Raw genomic sequence first — 15200 nt, 5'->3', positions numbered from 1 at the left:
CCCACCAAGTTCTGTCCTCTGTTGGTCAGGCATTCTCAGGTTAAGCGTATGCCAGGACTCGGGTGAGCCTCACAAAAGAGGGGGAGATCTGGAAGTGGGTAGCCACAGTCAGTGGGTAAACAACACATAGATGGTGGCAATGCTTCGAAGCAAGTAAACAGCAGCCAATAAAGAAGCTGGGGTTTCTGGATGTTGGTGGATTCCCATCAGCCGCACAGAATATGGGCGGTGGGAACTAGAGTTTCCCAGATCCAGATAAAGCCTACAGGGGTTCAGTCTTTTCCCCAGAATCCTGATAACCTGTCTACTTTGAAGAAAAGCCCACTGAATTCAATCAGGCACTAATGTGGAAATCTGCTAATGTCTTCTTGCTTTGTGCCATCAAGTTGCATCAGAACTACAGTGACTCTAATGGGATGTTCAAGGTGTGTGAGACATTTAAGAAGTGGTTAATGCCACCCCCTGTGAGTATGCAGGGCTGAGCAGGGATTTCAACCCAGACCTCCATGGTTCTAGTCTATCAGTCTATCCACTACACCAGTGGCCCCCAACCTTTTCGGAACCACGGACCAGCTGGGGGTGAGTGGGCTCCGTGGGGGGCACCTCCATGCTCACAGGTGGACGTGGCACATTTGCAGATGGGCATGCTGCACTCACGTGCATGTGCGGGTGAGAAGGGCGTGCTTGCGGATGAGTGTGGCGCACTCATGGGTGAGTGGGACATGCACATGCACACAAGCATGCCACGCCTATCCGTTCATGCATGCAGGGGGGACGGCTGTACTACACCACACTGGTTCTCCACCTATGAGTTACTGGAAAGTTTTTGTTACCCCTCTGGTATGGGATTGAGTTCTGTGCATCTGAGTCCCTAGATCATGTTACTGCTATTAAAGCAAAACAGAAATGAAATCTAGAAGAAAGAGATGGGTAGTAATCAAATGACGTCTCAGGAAAAACCTCTAGAACTATTGAAAGGCAATAGACCTACAGTTGACTAGTTCTTGACCAATAAACAGCCCCAATGAAATGGATTAACATTTTATTAATGTGCTAACAATAGAAGCCAATATGGAAAGAAAGTTGAAGTGAGAACAGAGGAGAAGGGATAAGGAACTACACAGTAGAAGAGGAGATGGGGAAAAGGAACTACATAGGAGAGAAAAGTGCCTTTATGGATGAACTCGCGTTAGGGTTTGGCCCATGAAGGAAGCATGATTCCTCCCTAGAGCCAGGCACAGGAGAGCCAAATCCAAGCTCTCCAACATTTATGGAGACACGGATGTCTTCACCCCCTCCTCGAAGGTCTTCTCGTCGTGCTGACCTGCAACACATGGGGAAAGTTTGTTAGCTGCTTGTGCAAGAGATTAAACAGTTGATGAAATTGCAATCTCATTCGAAGACTTGGTGCTCGTGGACAGAAAGCCTTCTGAGTTAGCAAAATATTGTGAGACAGGATTTCAAGTAAGCATGAAATGGCCTTAGAGAGTTGTTGTGGACGTCTGTGTGTCTGTAGAGAACTGTGGGACTGAAGTGGTAAATAAAAGTGAGACCTCCTCATCCTTCAACATTTAATCCCATACAAAGGGCTCAATAGAAAGTGCATTGGAATGGGAATGTCTTCTACAGTTATTTGGAAGTTCTAGATCCAGTCCACCAACAATTCCTCTGGAGGTGCCTCTGTACATTGAAGCCAGATTTGTATGACGTATCATCCTAAATACAGAGTTCTGTGCCGGATTCCTGCTAGAACATAACCTATGAGAAGAACTAGAACTTCGGCTCTGCTACTCAAGTAGTTCCACCCTTTTACAAGGACTTTACAAAGAAGTCAGTCTATGTGAAAACCAGTTTTGCTGTTGACCCATCTTAGAATGTCACAAATAATATCCTTCTATTGCAGGTCTCTTTGTCACAAGGGAATGTTCAGAATTCACTTATTGATCCTTAGAAATTCTAATGGCATAATTAATTAAAACTTAAAAAGTAAGGGAACAATGGGATTCTCACCAGCACATGACCAGATAATGAATTTGGAAGCTGAGACTGCTTTGTGTCTTTTGAGATCACATGCGTGCATATGGAAGAATTCCCACGCTCTTCATGGAGGAATTACATGTCTGGAGTTTGGCAATAAAATCCTTTTGAATTACAAATCCCAGAATCCCCCAGCCAGCATGATAAATTCAATAGACATATTGATGGAGCAATTGGTCATGTGACTTCCATTATGAAGTCTAAAGCAGCACAATACGTAGGCACTTTGAATCCCATGGTGGAAAACCTGTCCTTCAGGAGATCAAGGAGCTTCTAAGATTCTAAGGTGGAGAAAAACTGGCTCCTTTAAGTTAGAGTTTTGTCTATTAGGTAGTTTGGAACTCCACTTAGCACATATACAACACGAGCCATCCCCAACTGGAATTATTCCATGTTTTCTAAAAGTAGTTGAGAATTTTCAATGGGGAAGAAGTAGCACACTAGCAGATGAAGACTGTTCTGTTCACCCAGGTGTCCTGAGCATTGTCCCTGGGATTCCATATTCTCCTTGTGTTACTGGAGAAAGGCACCAAGATGTGAGATACGAATAGGCATAAATCTTAAATAAACGTTGTGCAGTCTCCCGGAGCCACATTTGTAACCCTTTAGTTGAGGATACGACAGTGTGGAAAAATTCCTTTTTTAGATTACATGTCAGGGGAATCTGGGGGAAGACAGGTGCCCAGTGGCAAGGCTGGCAAAGGTCTCTGGAGCTCCATTCCAAAGAAGTAAAATGTCTATGCTTTGCTTTTACTTGGAAGCAACCCCTCCTAAGAGAAGAGCTTCCTTTTGCACTGTGTTGTTCATGAGCATGTATGGCTGCGACCCTGTGCAAGAGACTCTCGTCAGATTGCCTAGAAGAGACAAAATGCAGTACACTTCTATCTGGAAACTCTAAAAGTTTGCAGGATAAGGAGGTCAGCTGGACCTCTCGGGAGCTAAAGCTACTTCAGCTGAAATTCCATTTTCTTGCTCTATTTTGCATTGACTGATAAAGTTGTTTTGGAATCTGGGCTTAGCCACAAAAGACACTTCCAAAAACCTTGTCTCATTTCCCCAGTGTAAGAAAAGGAGCAAGGGGATATGGGTCCACCTTGCCATGAGGAAAGGCGTATCTAACCATTTGGGCACCCGAGGCAAGAAGATCCACGTTCCCTCCATTCCACCCTGGGGTGCGAGTGTTGGCCCTCCTCAAGAATGAGGAGGAGGAGAAAGGCTGGCCCTCTCCAAAAAGAAAGGGGACACTTCAAAAAAGAAAGGGAAACTGGATCTGTTCTGGAGGTGTTGCTACATATATCCTTAACAGCAGTGGATTTGGTTCAAACGTTTGCTGCTCTCAGATTCTGTTACCCTGGGGGCAAAGCTCAAGTTCCCCTTCTCTGTTTGCGGTGCTTGGCATCAGGATTGTGGACAGTGACCCCCTTTCTCAGATGCCTTTGAGTGTCTGAAGTCCAGAGAAGATGATGCCACAGGAAGCCTGCGAGCCTTTAAGGTGCCTCCAGACTCTTTGAAAAATGACTGTTTTAATATTATAGGGATTGACTGAAATAAGAATAGGATTTTTGGTAAAATAGTCATTTTAATTGCTGCAATTCTTCCCAACAATGATAGTTGTAATTTGTCCCATTTCTCCAAATTGTTCTGTACCTCCTTCATTAGTTTCATGTAGTTATCTTTGAATAATGTACTTGTCTTCTTTGTAATTTGTATTCCTAAATATCGAATTTTCTTCTCCTCTTGAAAGTTCGTCTTCTCTATTAGCTCTTGTCTTTCATGTTCTCTCATGTTTTTGGTAAGTAATTTAGTCTTCTTTTGGTTTATTCTCATTTAATAAGATAATCATGAGATTTATATGGCAAGGTAAAAAACCAGGAATTAAAATTAAGGCAATGCAAGATGCTAAGCAGAGGGGTGGCTTTGGTCTTCCTGACTGGGTTCTGTATTATAGAGCTTGTATTCTAGATTGGATAAAAGAATGGATAACTCTAGAAAATGATAGATTACTTAGTTTGGAAAGACATGATTTGCAATTAGGCTGGCATGCCTATTTATCGTATAAAAAGGACAAAGAACAAAAAAAAAATTAATTCACATATGATAAGAAGAGCTTTACTGGGAATGTGGAGAAAAATTGTACAACAAATTTATTATAAAATACCTGTATGGGTGTCACCGTTAGAGGCCTTTATCCAACCCAGTCTTATGACAAAAACAAACTTTTTAAAATATCAAGATCTATTAAAAAAGGATGGTGAACTAAAGTCTAAAGAAGAGCTAGAGTCACAGAATATATATATAGAGTGGTGGCCTAGAGCACAGCTAGAATCTAGATATACAAAAGATAAAATAGAAGGCTTCTACTTAGAGCAAACGATTTTTGACAAACTTCTCTTAGGTTCAAAAGAACAAACTGTTAAGATAATGTATAATTATATGTTGGAAATTAAGATGCAAGATGAAATGGTTAAGGAATGTATGATTAAGTGGGCACAAAATATAGGGCATAATATTGATATTGATCAATGGCTGAAAATATGGCAAAATAATATAAAGCTTACAAGATCGGTGAACTTTAAAGAGAATATATATAAGATGTTTTATAGATGGCACATGACCCCAGAAAAATTGTCAAAGATGTATACAGATGTATCAAATAAGTGTTGGAAATGTGAATCACAAGTGGGAAGCTATTATCATATGTGGTGGTCATGTGGAGTAGCGAAACAATATTGGAAAAGAGTGCATGGAACAAATATTGCTCTGTAAAGTGCCATTAACCCCAGAACTGTTTTTATTGAGTATGACACCTGAAAATATAGATAAGTCAAAGAATTATATAGTTATATACATAGTTACGGCAGCTAGAATTTTATATGCTAAAAATTGGAAAAGATCAACGGTATCGAAACAAGAAGATCTTATTGAAAAGATACGGGAAATAGCCGAAATGGACATTTTATCAGAAGTCATGAAGGACAATCCCTTGCAAAAAGCAACAGAAAGATGGGATCTATTTAACAAGTGGACAGAATCAACAGGCAGCTTGTGAACAGTACATATTGAAAGGAGAACTGAATCTAGAAGGCAGAAAAGAGTAAATAGAATAATTTAAAATCTTGATATGGCAATAGGTACAGAATGGATGAAAGTATGTTATTGTCTCCCCTCTTCCTCATTAATCCCAATTCCCTTTTCCTTTCTGTTTTCCCTTATAAAAAATAAAAAGTACAAAAAAAAGTGCCTCCAGACTCTTGGCTGCTTTGCAACACATTAACATGTCTACTAGTTGCACAGCTCCTTGCAGAAAGATGGAGAAAAGGTCTTGTACATGGCCCCACATCCTCAGAGAGGAAAGAAGAGGCAAGTCAAAAGGGACCTGAAATCCTTTGCTCCAGGGATAATGAAAAGCTTCCTACGTATTAATGGCTGCTCCTAAATGAAATAATTCAAAAGTCAAGAGCAACATGAAGTCATGAGAAAATAAAGAGAGAGGAAAGGGTGAAAAAAGTACAATATTTTAACAGGGAAGGGAAGAATGTGACAAATACATGACTTACCAGTGATGGTGAGATGGGATCCTTGTCCAAAGAGTTGACCAGTATTAAACCGTTCAGCGCAGAAATAATCTGCCGCATCTTCAGGCTGGGCATTAGTTATGGTTAAATAGCCAGTGTTCCCAGAGGCTGAGCCGTTGAATCGATCCGGGATCCCTTCTCCTCGGGTGCTGGAACCGTAGAGCACAAAGCGAGGGTGCTGCTTGGGTCTCTGCTGCATCCAGAAGACGGAATCCCAGCTCCCAGCACTGCTTCTGATGCAGGAAATCGTCACAGTTTCTCCCCGAGAGACAGAGGCCGAGGCAGGTGGAGTCACTCTCAGCTGTGAACGGATACCTTAGGAAGGCAAAGAAGCCAAAAGCATGAGCCTGGCACATTTTCTGTTCTCTGAAATACCACAAAAGTGTTAAGTATATGTGCTGAGTATCTGTGGCTAATGTGTGATGAAAGCCAGCGTGTAGCTGTGAGGTGGGATGTTCCTTCTCTAGAGACTTACCTGAGAGGAAGCTGAGGAGGGCGAGAAAAAGCACAGCCCAGGCCATGGTGAGCTCTCAGGAGGCGTCTGACTTTGCTTCAGGAAGATACCTGGACGGAATCTCCACCTCCTTCTTTTAAACGCTGCAGGACCAGAGAACAGCCCCTTCATGCAAATGTGGCCTCTCCTCACCGGCCTGGCAAAGATTCTTAGCTGTCTTTCTTAGCACTGTGCCAATGAACATAGGAGAAGTGTTTGGAAATTTAAAAGATTTGTATCCTTTATTCATGTGGCTGCTTATTTTTGGTTTTTAAAATACCACAAGAACTTTAATTTATTTTTTTTTATTTTTGGTCTCTTGCTGGAACACTTGCAGAACCAGGCTTCAGAAGAACTGAATACCAAACAGGCAGGGGTGGACTAACCATTAAGCACAATATGCACATGCTTCGGGGGCATCAGGGAAAGAGGGGGCACCACAGAAATTTTCCATAGCCGAATTTACCATGGGCCACATGGTGCAATACTGCAAACGGAGCAGCCTTGAAAAAAAAATTACATACAGATACTGTATATACCATAATAGCAAGAGCGCTCAGAGAGCGTAGACCTCCACCAAGGGTCATGAAATCAAAGGGGGGAAAATCCCCCCACCACATAAATGAAAGCAGGGGAAAATTTGTATGCAATCTGTGGAATTTGTATACAATATGTACAACTTCGGTAGAAAAGAAACAAAGACACACATACTCCGACAAAAACATAACCTCCTCGGTGGAAGTAAAAGTAATATTGATAGCAATGATAGAGGTTAATGATATATATTAATCTTGGAAATACAACAAAATTAGAATCTGGTAGGTTTAACTGCCCCACGGTTCACGGAGGCCCATGTGATCGTTCTTGTCTAACTTCTAAGTCTTGTTCATGTCGGCTGTCCTGTCCAGTTGTCCCCTGAGGCTGTGCAAGGGTCACTCAGTATCCAGCGTGCCAACAGGCAACAACACACGAGCTAACAGACTTTGCCTCAGCCTTGCAAGTGTCTTCTGCTCTTGTGCTTTGGAAGTGGCATTTTCCACTCAAAAAGAGGGACGGATGCTCTGTTATCTGACAGACGTATGCCAACACACCAACATTTCTATTTGATAATTAATTTTTTAAAAAATAAGGGAGTCGAACGACAGCGGGCAAGGAAGGTGGGACCCACACGCCAGATGCATAGGAAATGAATTGGCTACGGAGTGCACACTCAATTGTTGTACTGCACGATGAAATGTGGAACAAATATAGTATCAAGTGGATCACATTAAAATGCAGCCGTTAGTTCTTGAGATGCCACAGAATCTTTGTTTGTGTATCTGTCTGTTTTGCTTTCATTTTGGTTTGGTTTTGATTCATCTGATAGGCTTTCCTTGAATGGCTTTCCATTTACAAATGCATTTGCTTGACACTGCTGCCCAGTTTTGTGGGTGGGTTGGGGCATTTTTAAAAAGGCCTTTGCATGGTTTTAACAGATTTGCCTCTGCTTTAGGTGCCTGGTTGCCTGGAGGGAGACCTCCGTAGAGCTGTGACTTTTTCGGACTAAACCACACATCTGGGCCCCCGTCCCTGAAAGGCAAGGAAGCTGTGAAGCCGTAAACCCCTCTGAGCTGTTTAGTACTTTGCACAGTTCCTCACTTAGTGGTTTGCAAATGTGCACACCCCACTCTTGCAGATTAGTTTGCCTGTATGTAAGTTTTGCAAGGGTTGCTTGTTTTGGCTACTTGTCTGCATGTGATTTTTGTACTTGGGCCAATCCAGCTACCAACTTCAGGGTCATGTGTGGCACAGCCAAGGGTTCACTTTGCTATAAAGGTGCAGTCAGAATCCAAGGATATTATGAACCTACGGTCCATCCAGCAATCAAGGACAATGCCTTTCACCGGGAGAGAGAAAGAAGCCTTTTGCCAAGAGCCGCCCCACATTGGGAACCCATATTTGGAAGATGCTTTGCTTCTGGATTACCTGGAATCGCACCTGCCCACCAAGTTCTGTCCTCTGTTGGTCAGCCATTCTCAGGTTAAGCGTATGCCAGGACTCGGGTGAGCCTCACAAAAGAGGGGGAGATCTGGAAGTGGGTAGCCACAGTCAGTGGGTAAACAACACATAGATGGTGGCAATGCTTCGAAGCAAGTAAACAGCAGCCAATAAAGAAGCTGGGGTTTCTGGATGTTGGTGGATTCCCATCAGCCGCACAGAATATGGGCGGTGAGAACTAGAGTTTCCCAGATCCAGATAAAGCCTACAGGGGTTCAGTCTTTTCCCCAGAATCCTGATAACCTGTCTACTTTGAAGAAAAGCCCACTGAATTCAATCAGGCACTACTGTGGAAATCTGCTGATGTCTTCTTGCTTTGTGCCATCAAGTTGCATCAGAACTACAGTGACTCTAATGGGATGTTCAAGGTGTGTGAGACATTTAAGAAGTGGTTAATGCCACCCCCTGTGAGTTTGCAGGGCTGAGCAGGGATTTCAACCCAGACCTCCATGGTTCTAGTCTATCAGTCTATCCACTACACCAGTGGCCCCCAACCTTTTCGGAACCACGGACCAGCTGGGGGTGAGTGGGCTCCGTGGGGGGCACCTCCATGCTCACAGGTGGACGTGGCACATTTGCAGATGGGCATGCTGCACTCACGTGCATGTGCGGGTGAGAAGGGCGTATTGCGGATGAGCGTGGCGCACTCATGGGTGACTGGGGCATGCACATGCACACAAGCATGCCACGCCTATCCGTTCATGCATGCAGGGGGGACGGCTGCACTACACCACACTGGCTCTCCACCTATGAGTTACTGGAAAGTTTTTGTTACCCCTCTGGTATGGGACTGAGTTCTGTGCATCTGAGTCCCTAGATCATGTTACTGCTATTAAAGCAAAACAGAAATGAAATCAAGAAGAAAGAGATGGGTAGTAATCAAATGACGTCTCAGGAAAAACCTCTAGAACTATTGAAAGGCAATAGACCTACAGTTGACTAGTTCTTGACCAATAAACAGCCCCAATGAAATGGATCAACATTTTATTAATGTGCTAACAATAGAAGCCAATATGGAAAGAAAGTTGAAGTGAGAACAGAGGAGAAGGGATAAGGAACTATACAGTAGAAGAGGAGATGGGGAAAAGGAACTACATAGGAGAGAAAAGTGCCTTTATGGATGAACTCGCGTTAGGGTTTGGCCCATGAAGGAAGCATGATTCCTCCCTAGAGCCAGGCACAGGAGAGCCAAATCCAAGCTCTCCAACATTTATGGAGACACGGATGTCTTCACCCCCTCCTCGAAGGTCTTCCCGTCGTGCTGACCTGCAACACATGGGGAAAGTTTGTTAGCTGCTTGTGCAAGAGATTAAACAGTTGATGAAATTGCAATCTCATTCGAAGACTTGGTGCTCGTGGACAGAAAGCCTTCTGAGTTAGCAAAATATTGTGAGACAGGATTTCAAGTAAGCATGAAATGGCCTTAGAGAGTTGTTGTGGACGTCTGTGTGTCTGTAGAGAACTGTGGGACTGAAGTGGTAAATAAAAGTGAGACTTCCTCATCCTTCAACATTTAATCCCATACAAAGGGCTCAATAGAAAGTGCATTGGAATGGGAATGTCTTCTACAGTTATTTGGAAGTTCTAGATCCAGTCCACCAACAATTCCTCTGCAGGTGCCTCTGTACATTGAAGCCAGATTTGTATGACGTATCATCCTAAATACAGAGTTCTGTGCTGGATTCCTGCTAGAACATAACCTATGAGAAGAACTAGAACTTCGGCTCTGTTACTCAAGTAGTTCCACCCTTTTACAAGGACTTTACAAGGAAGTCAGTCTATGTGAAAACCAGTTTTGCTGTTGACCCATCTTAGAATGTCACAAATAATATCCTTCTATTGCAGGTCTCTTTGTCACAAGGGAATGTTCAGAATTCACTTATTGATCCTTAGAAATTCTAATGGCATAATTAATTAAAACTTAAAAAGTAAGGGAACAATGGGATTCTCAGCAGCACATGCCCAGATAATGAATTTGGAAGCTGAGACTGCTTTGTGTCTTTTCAGATCACATGCGTACATATGCAAGAATTTCTACGCTCTTCATGGAGGAATTACATGTCTGGAGTTTGGCAAAAAAATCCTTTTGAATTACAAATCCCAGAATCCCCCAGCCAGCATGATAAATTCAATAGACATATTGATGGAGCAATTGGTCATGTGACTTCCATTATGTAGTCTAAAGCAGCACAGTATGCAGGCAGTTTGAATCCCATGGTGGAAAACCTGTCCTTCAGGAGATCAAGGAGCTTCTAAGATTCTAAGGTGGAGAAAAACTGGCTCCTTTAAGTTAGAGTTTTGTCTATTAGGTAGTTTGGAACTCCACTTGGCACATATACAACATGAGCCATCCCCAACTGGAATTATTCCATGTTTTCTAAAAGTAGTTGAGAATTTCCAATGGGGAAGAAGTAGCACACTAGCAGATGAAGACGGTTCTGTTCACCCAGGTGTCCTGAGCATTGTCCCTGGGATTCCATATTCTGCTTGTGTTACTGGAGAAAGGCACCAAGATGTGAGATACGAATAGGCATAAATCTTAAATAAACGTTGTGCAGTCTCCCGGAGCCACATTTGTAACCCTTTAGTTGAGGATACGACAGTTTGGAAAAATTCCTTTTTTAGATTACATGTCAGGGGAATCTGGGGGAAGACAGGTGCCCAGTGGCAAGGCTGGTAAACGTCTCTGGAGCTCCATTCCAAAGAAGTAAAATGTCTACGTTTTGCCTTTACTTGGAAGCAACCCCTCCTAAGAGAAGAGCTTCCTTTTGCGCTGTGTTGTTCATGAGCATGTATGGCTGCGACCCTGTGCAAGAGACTCTCGTCAGATTGCCTAGAAGAGACAAAATGCAGTACACTTCTATCTGGAAACTCTAAAAGTTTGCAGGATAAGGAGGTCACCTGGACTTCTCGGGAGCTAAAGCTACTTCAGCTGAAATTCCATTTTCTTGCTCTATTTTGCATTGACTGATAAAGTTGTTTTGGAATCTGGGCTTAGCCACAAAAGACACTTCCAAAAACCTTGTCCCATTTCCCCAGTGTAAGAAAAGGAGCAAGGGGATATGGGTCCACCTTGCCATGAGGAAAGGTGTATCTAACCATTTGGGCACCCGAGGCAAGGAGATCCACGTTCCCTCTATTCCACCCTGGGGTGTGAGTGTTGGCCCCCCTCAAGAACGAGGTGGAGAAGAAAGGCTGGCCCTCTCCAAAAAGAAAGGGGACACTTCAAAAAAGAAAGGGAAACTGGATCTGTTCTGGAGGTGTTGCTACATATATCCTTAACAGCAGTAGATTTGGTTCAAGAGTTTGCTGCTCTCAGATTCTGCTACCCTGGGGGCAAAGCTCAAGTTCCCCTTCTCTGTTTGCGGTGCTTGGCATCAGGACTGTGGACAGTGACCCCCTTTCTCAGATGCCTTTGAGTGTCTGAAGTCCAGAGAAGATGATGCCACAGGAAGCCTGCTAGCCTTTAAGGTGCCTCCAGACTCTTGGCTGCTTTGTAACACATTAACATGTCTACTAGTTGCGCAGCTCATTGCAGAAAGATGGAGAAAAGGTCTTGTACATGGCCCCACATCCTCAGAGAGGAAAGAAGAGGCAAGTCAAAAGGGACCTGAAATCCTTTGCTCCAGGGATAATGAAAAGCTTGCTACTTATTAATGGCTGCTCCTAAATGAAAGAACTCAAAAGTCAAGAGCAACATGAAGTCATGAGAAAATAAAGAGGGGGGAACGGGTGAAAAAAGTACAATATTTTAACAGGGAAGGGAAGAATGTGACAAATACATGACTTACCAGTGACGGTGACACGGGATCCTTGTCCAAAGAGTTGACCAGTATTAAACTGTTCAGTGCAGAAATAATCTGCCTCATCATCAGCCTGAATGTCAGTGATTGTTAAATAGCCAGTGTTCCCAGAGGCTGAGCCACTGAATCGATTCGGGATCCCTTCTCCCCGTGTGCTGGAACCGTAGAGCACAAAACGAGGGTGCTGCTTGGGTCTCTGCTGCATCCAGAAGACGGAATCCCAGCTCCCATCACTGCTTCTGGTGCAGGAGAGTCTCACGGTTTCTCCCCGAGACACGGAGGCCGAGGCAGGTGGATTCACTCTCAGCTGTGAACGAATACCTTGGGAAGGCAAAGAAGCAAAAAGCATGAGCCTGACACATTTTCTGTTCTCTGAAACACCACAAAAGTGTTAAGTATATGTGCTGAGTATCTGTGGCTAATGTGTGATGAAAGCCAGCGTGTAGCTGTGAGGTGGGATGTTCCTTCTCTAGAGACTTACCTGAGAGGAAGCTGAGGAGGGTGAGAAAAAGCACAGCCCAGGCCATGGTGAGCTCTCTCCGGAGGCGTCTGACTTTGCTTCAGGGAGATACCTGGACGGAATCTCCACCTCCTTCTTTTAAACGCTGCAGGACCAGAGAACAGCCCCTTCATGCAAATGTGGCCTCTCCTCACCGGCCTGGCAAAGATTCTTAGCTGTCTTTCTTAGCACTGTGCCAATGAACATAGGAGAAGTGTTTGGAAATTTAAAAGATTTGTCTCCTTTAATCATGTGGCTGCTTATTTTTGGTTTTTAAAATACCACAAGAACTTTAATTTAATTTTTTTTATTTTTGGTCTCTTGCTGGAACACTTACAGAACCAAGCTTCAGAAGAACTGAATACCAAACAGGCAGGGGTGGACTAACCATTAAGCACAATAAGCACATGCTTCGGGGGCATCAAGGGAAGAGGGGGCACCACAGAAATTTTCCATAGCTGAATTTACCATGGGCCACATGCTGCAATACTGCAAACGGAGCAGCCGTGAAAAAAATTACATACAGATATATACAATAATAGCAAGAGCACTCAGAGAGCGTAGACCTCCACCAAGGGTCATGAAATCAAAGGGGGGGAAATCCCCCCACCACATAAATGAAAGCAGGGGGAAATTTGTATGCAGTCTGTGGAATTTGTATACAATCTGTACAACTTCGGTAGAAAAGAACCGAAGACACACATACTCCGACAAAAACATAACCTCCTCGGTGGAAGTAAAAGTAATATTGATAGCAATGATAGAGGTTAATGATATACGTACATTAATCTTGGAAATACAACAAAATTAGAATCTGGTAGGTTTAACTGCCCCACGGTTCACGGAGGCCCATGTGATCGTTCTTGTCTAACTTCTAAGTCTTGTTCATGTCGGCTGTCCTGTCCAGTTGTCCCCTGAGGCTGTGCAAGGGTCACTCAGTATCCAGCGTGCCAACAGGCAACAACACACGAGCTAACAGACTTTGCCTCAGCCTCGCAAGTGTCTTCTGCTCTTGTGCTTTGGAAGTGGCATTTTCCACTCAAAAAGAGGGACGGATGCTCTGTTATCTGACAGACGTATGCCAACACACCAACATTTCCATTTGATAATTAATTTTTTAAAAAATAAGGGAGTCGAACGACAGCGGGCAAGGAAGGTGGGACCCACACGCCAGATGCATAGGAAATGAATTGGCTACGGAGTGCACACTCAATTGTTGTACTGCACGATGAAATGTGGAACAAATATAGTATCAAGTGGATCACATTAAAATGCAGCCGTTAGTTCTTGAGATGCCACAGAATCTTTGTTTGTGTATCTGTCTGTTTTGCTTTCATTTTGGTTTGGTTTTGATTCATCTGATAGGCTTTCCTTGAATGGCTTTCCATTTACAAATGCATTTGCTTGACACTGCTGCCCAGTTTTGTGGGTGGGTTGGGGCATTTTTAAAAAGGCCTTTGCATGGTTTTAACAGATTTGCCTCTGCTTTAGGTGCCTGGTTGCCTGGAGGGAGACCTCCGTAGAGCTGTGACTTTTTCGGACTAAACCACACATCTGGGCCCCCGTCCCTGAAAGGCAAGGAAGCTGTGAAGCCGTAAACCCCTCTGAGCTGTTTAGTACTTTGCACAGTTCCTCACTTAGTGGTTTGCAAATGTGCACACCCCACTCTTGCAGATTAGTTTGCCTGTATGTAAGTTTTGCAAGGGTTGCTTGTTTTGGCTACTTGTCTGCATGTGATTTTTGTACTTGGGCCAATCCAGCTGCCAACTTCAGGGTCATGTGTGGCACAGCCAAGGGTTCACTTTGCTATAAAGGTGCAGGCAGAATCCAAGGATATTATGAACCTACGGTCCATCCAGCAATCAAGGACAATGCCTTTCCCCGGGAGAGAGAAAGAAGCCTTTTGCCAAGAGCCGCCCCACATTGGGAACCCATATTTGGAAGATGCTTTGCTTCGGGATTACCTGGAATCGCACCTGCCCACCAAGTTCTGTCCTCTGTTGGTCAGCCATTCTCAGGTTAAGCGTATGCCAGGACTCGGGTGAGCCTCACAAAAGAGGGGGAGATCTGGAAGTGGGTAGCCACAGTCAGTGGGTAAACAACACATAGATGGTGGCAATGCTTCGAAGCAAGTAAACAGCTGCCAATAAAGAAGCTGGGGTTTCTGGATGTTGGTGGATTCCCATCAGCCGCACAGAATATGGGCGGTGAGAACTAGAGTTTCCCAGATCCAGATAAAGCCTACAGGGGTTCAGTCTTTTCCCCAGAATCCTGATAACCTGTCTACTTTGAAGAAAAGCCCACTGAATTCAATCAGGCACTAATGTGGAAATCTGCTGATGTCTTCTTGCTTTGTGCCATCAAGTTGCATCAGAACTACAGTGACTCTAATGGGATGTTCAATGTGTGTGAGACATTTAAGAAGTGGTTAATGCCACCCCCTGTGAGTTTGCAGGGCTGAGCAGGGATTTCAATCCAGACCTCCATGGTTCTAGTCTATCAGTCTATCCACTACACCAGTGGCCCCCAACCTTTTCGGAACCACGGACCAGCTGGGGGTGAGTGGGCTCCGTGGGGGGCACCTCCATGCTCACAGGTGGACGTGGCACATTTGCAGATGGGCATGCTGCACTCACGTGCATGTGCGGGTGAGAAGGGCGTATTGCGGATGAGCGTGGCGCACTCATGGGTGACTGGGGCATGCACATGCACACAAGCATGCCACGCCTATCCGTTCATGCATGCAGGGGGGACGG

General features: G+C 44.2%; 1 protein-coding gene and 1 gene segment (V, D, J or C); both read right to left on the bottom strand.

Moving 5' to 3' along the window:
• Positions 1 to 6298, bottom strand: part of LOC140702678 (Ig lambda-1 chain V regions MOPC 104E/RPC20/J558/S104) — a 255235-nt gene extending 248937 nt beyond the window's left edge. For 2 of the 3 annotated variants that reach the window (XM_078381652.1, XM_078381654.1), the window contains exons 1-2: positions 6088 to 6232; positions 5595 to 5927 (exon numbers count right to left, since the gene is read on the bottom strand). In XM_078381652.1, the coding sequence (XP_078237778.1) occupies positions 5595 to 5927; positions 6088 to 6133 (379 nt within the window). In that variant the 5' untranslated portion in view covers positions 6134 to 6232. Of the gene's footprint in view, positions 1 to 5594; positions 5928 to 6087 lie in introns of all 3 variants that reach the window. The other variant, XM_078381653.1, reaches the window with a different exon arrangement.
• A 2811-nt stretch (positions 6299 to 9109) lies between these two features.
• Positions 9110 to 14962, bottom strand: LOC144583051 (immunoglobulin lambda variable 2-23-like). The segment is given in 3 exon segments: positions 9110 to 9408; positions 11934 to 12266; positions 12427 to 14962. Coding segments are annotated over 3 exon segments (435 nt in total).
• Positions 14963 to 15200: the final 238 nt, after the last annotated feature.

This window comes from Pogona vitticeps, chromosome 14, assembly GCF_051106095.1.
Source record: "Pogona vitticeps strain Pit_001003342236 chromosome 14, PviZW2.1, whole genome shotgun sequence".
Classification (NCBI taxonomy): domain Eukaryota; kingdom Metazoa; phylum Chordata; class Lepidosauria; order Squamata; family Agamidae; genus Pogona; species Pogona vitticeps.
Note: the sequence above shows the minus strand (reverse complement) of the source record. Positions and strands in the feature narration are given on the sequence as shown.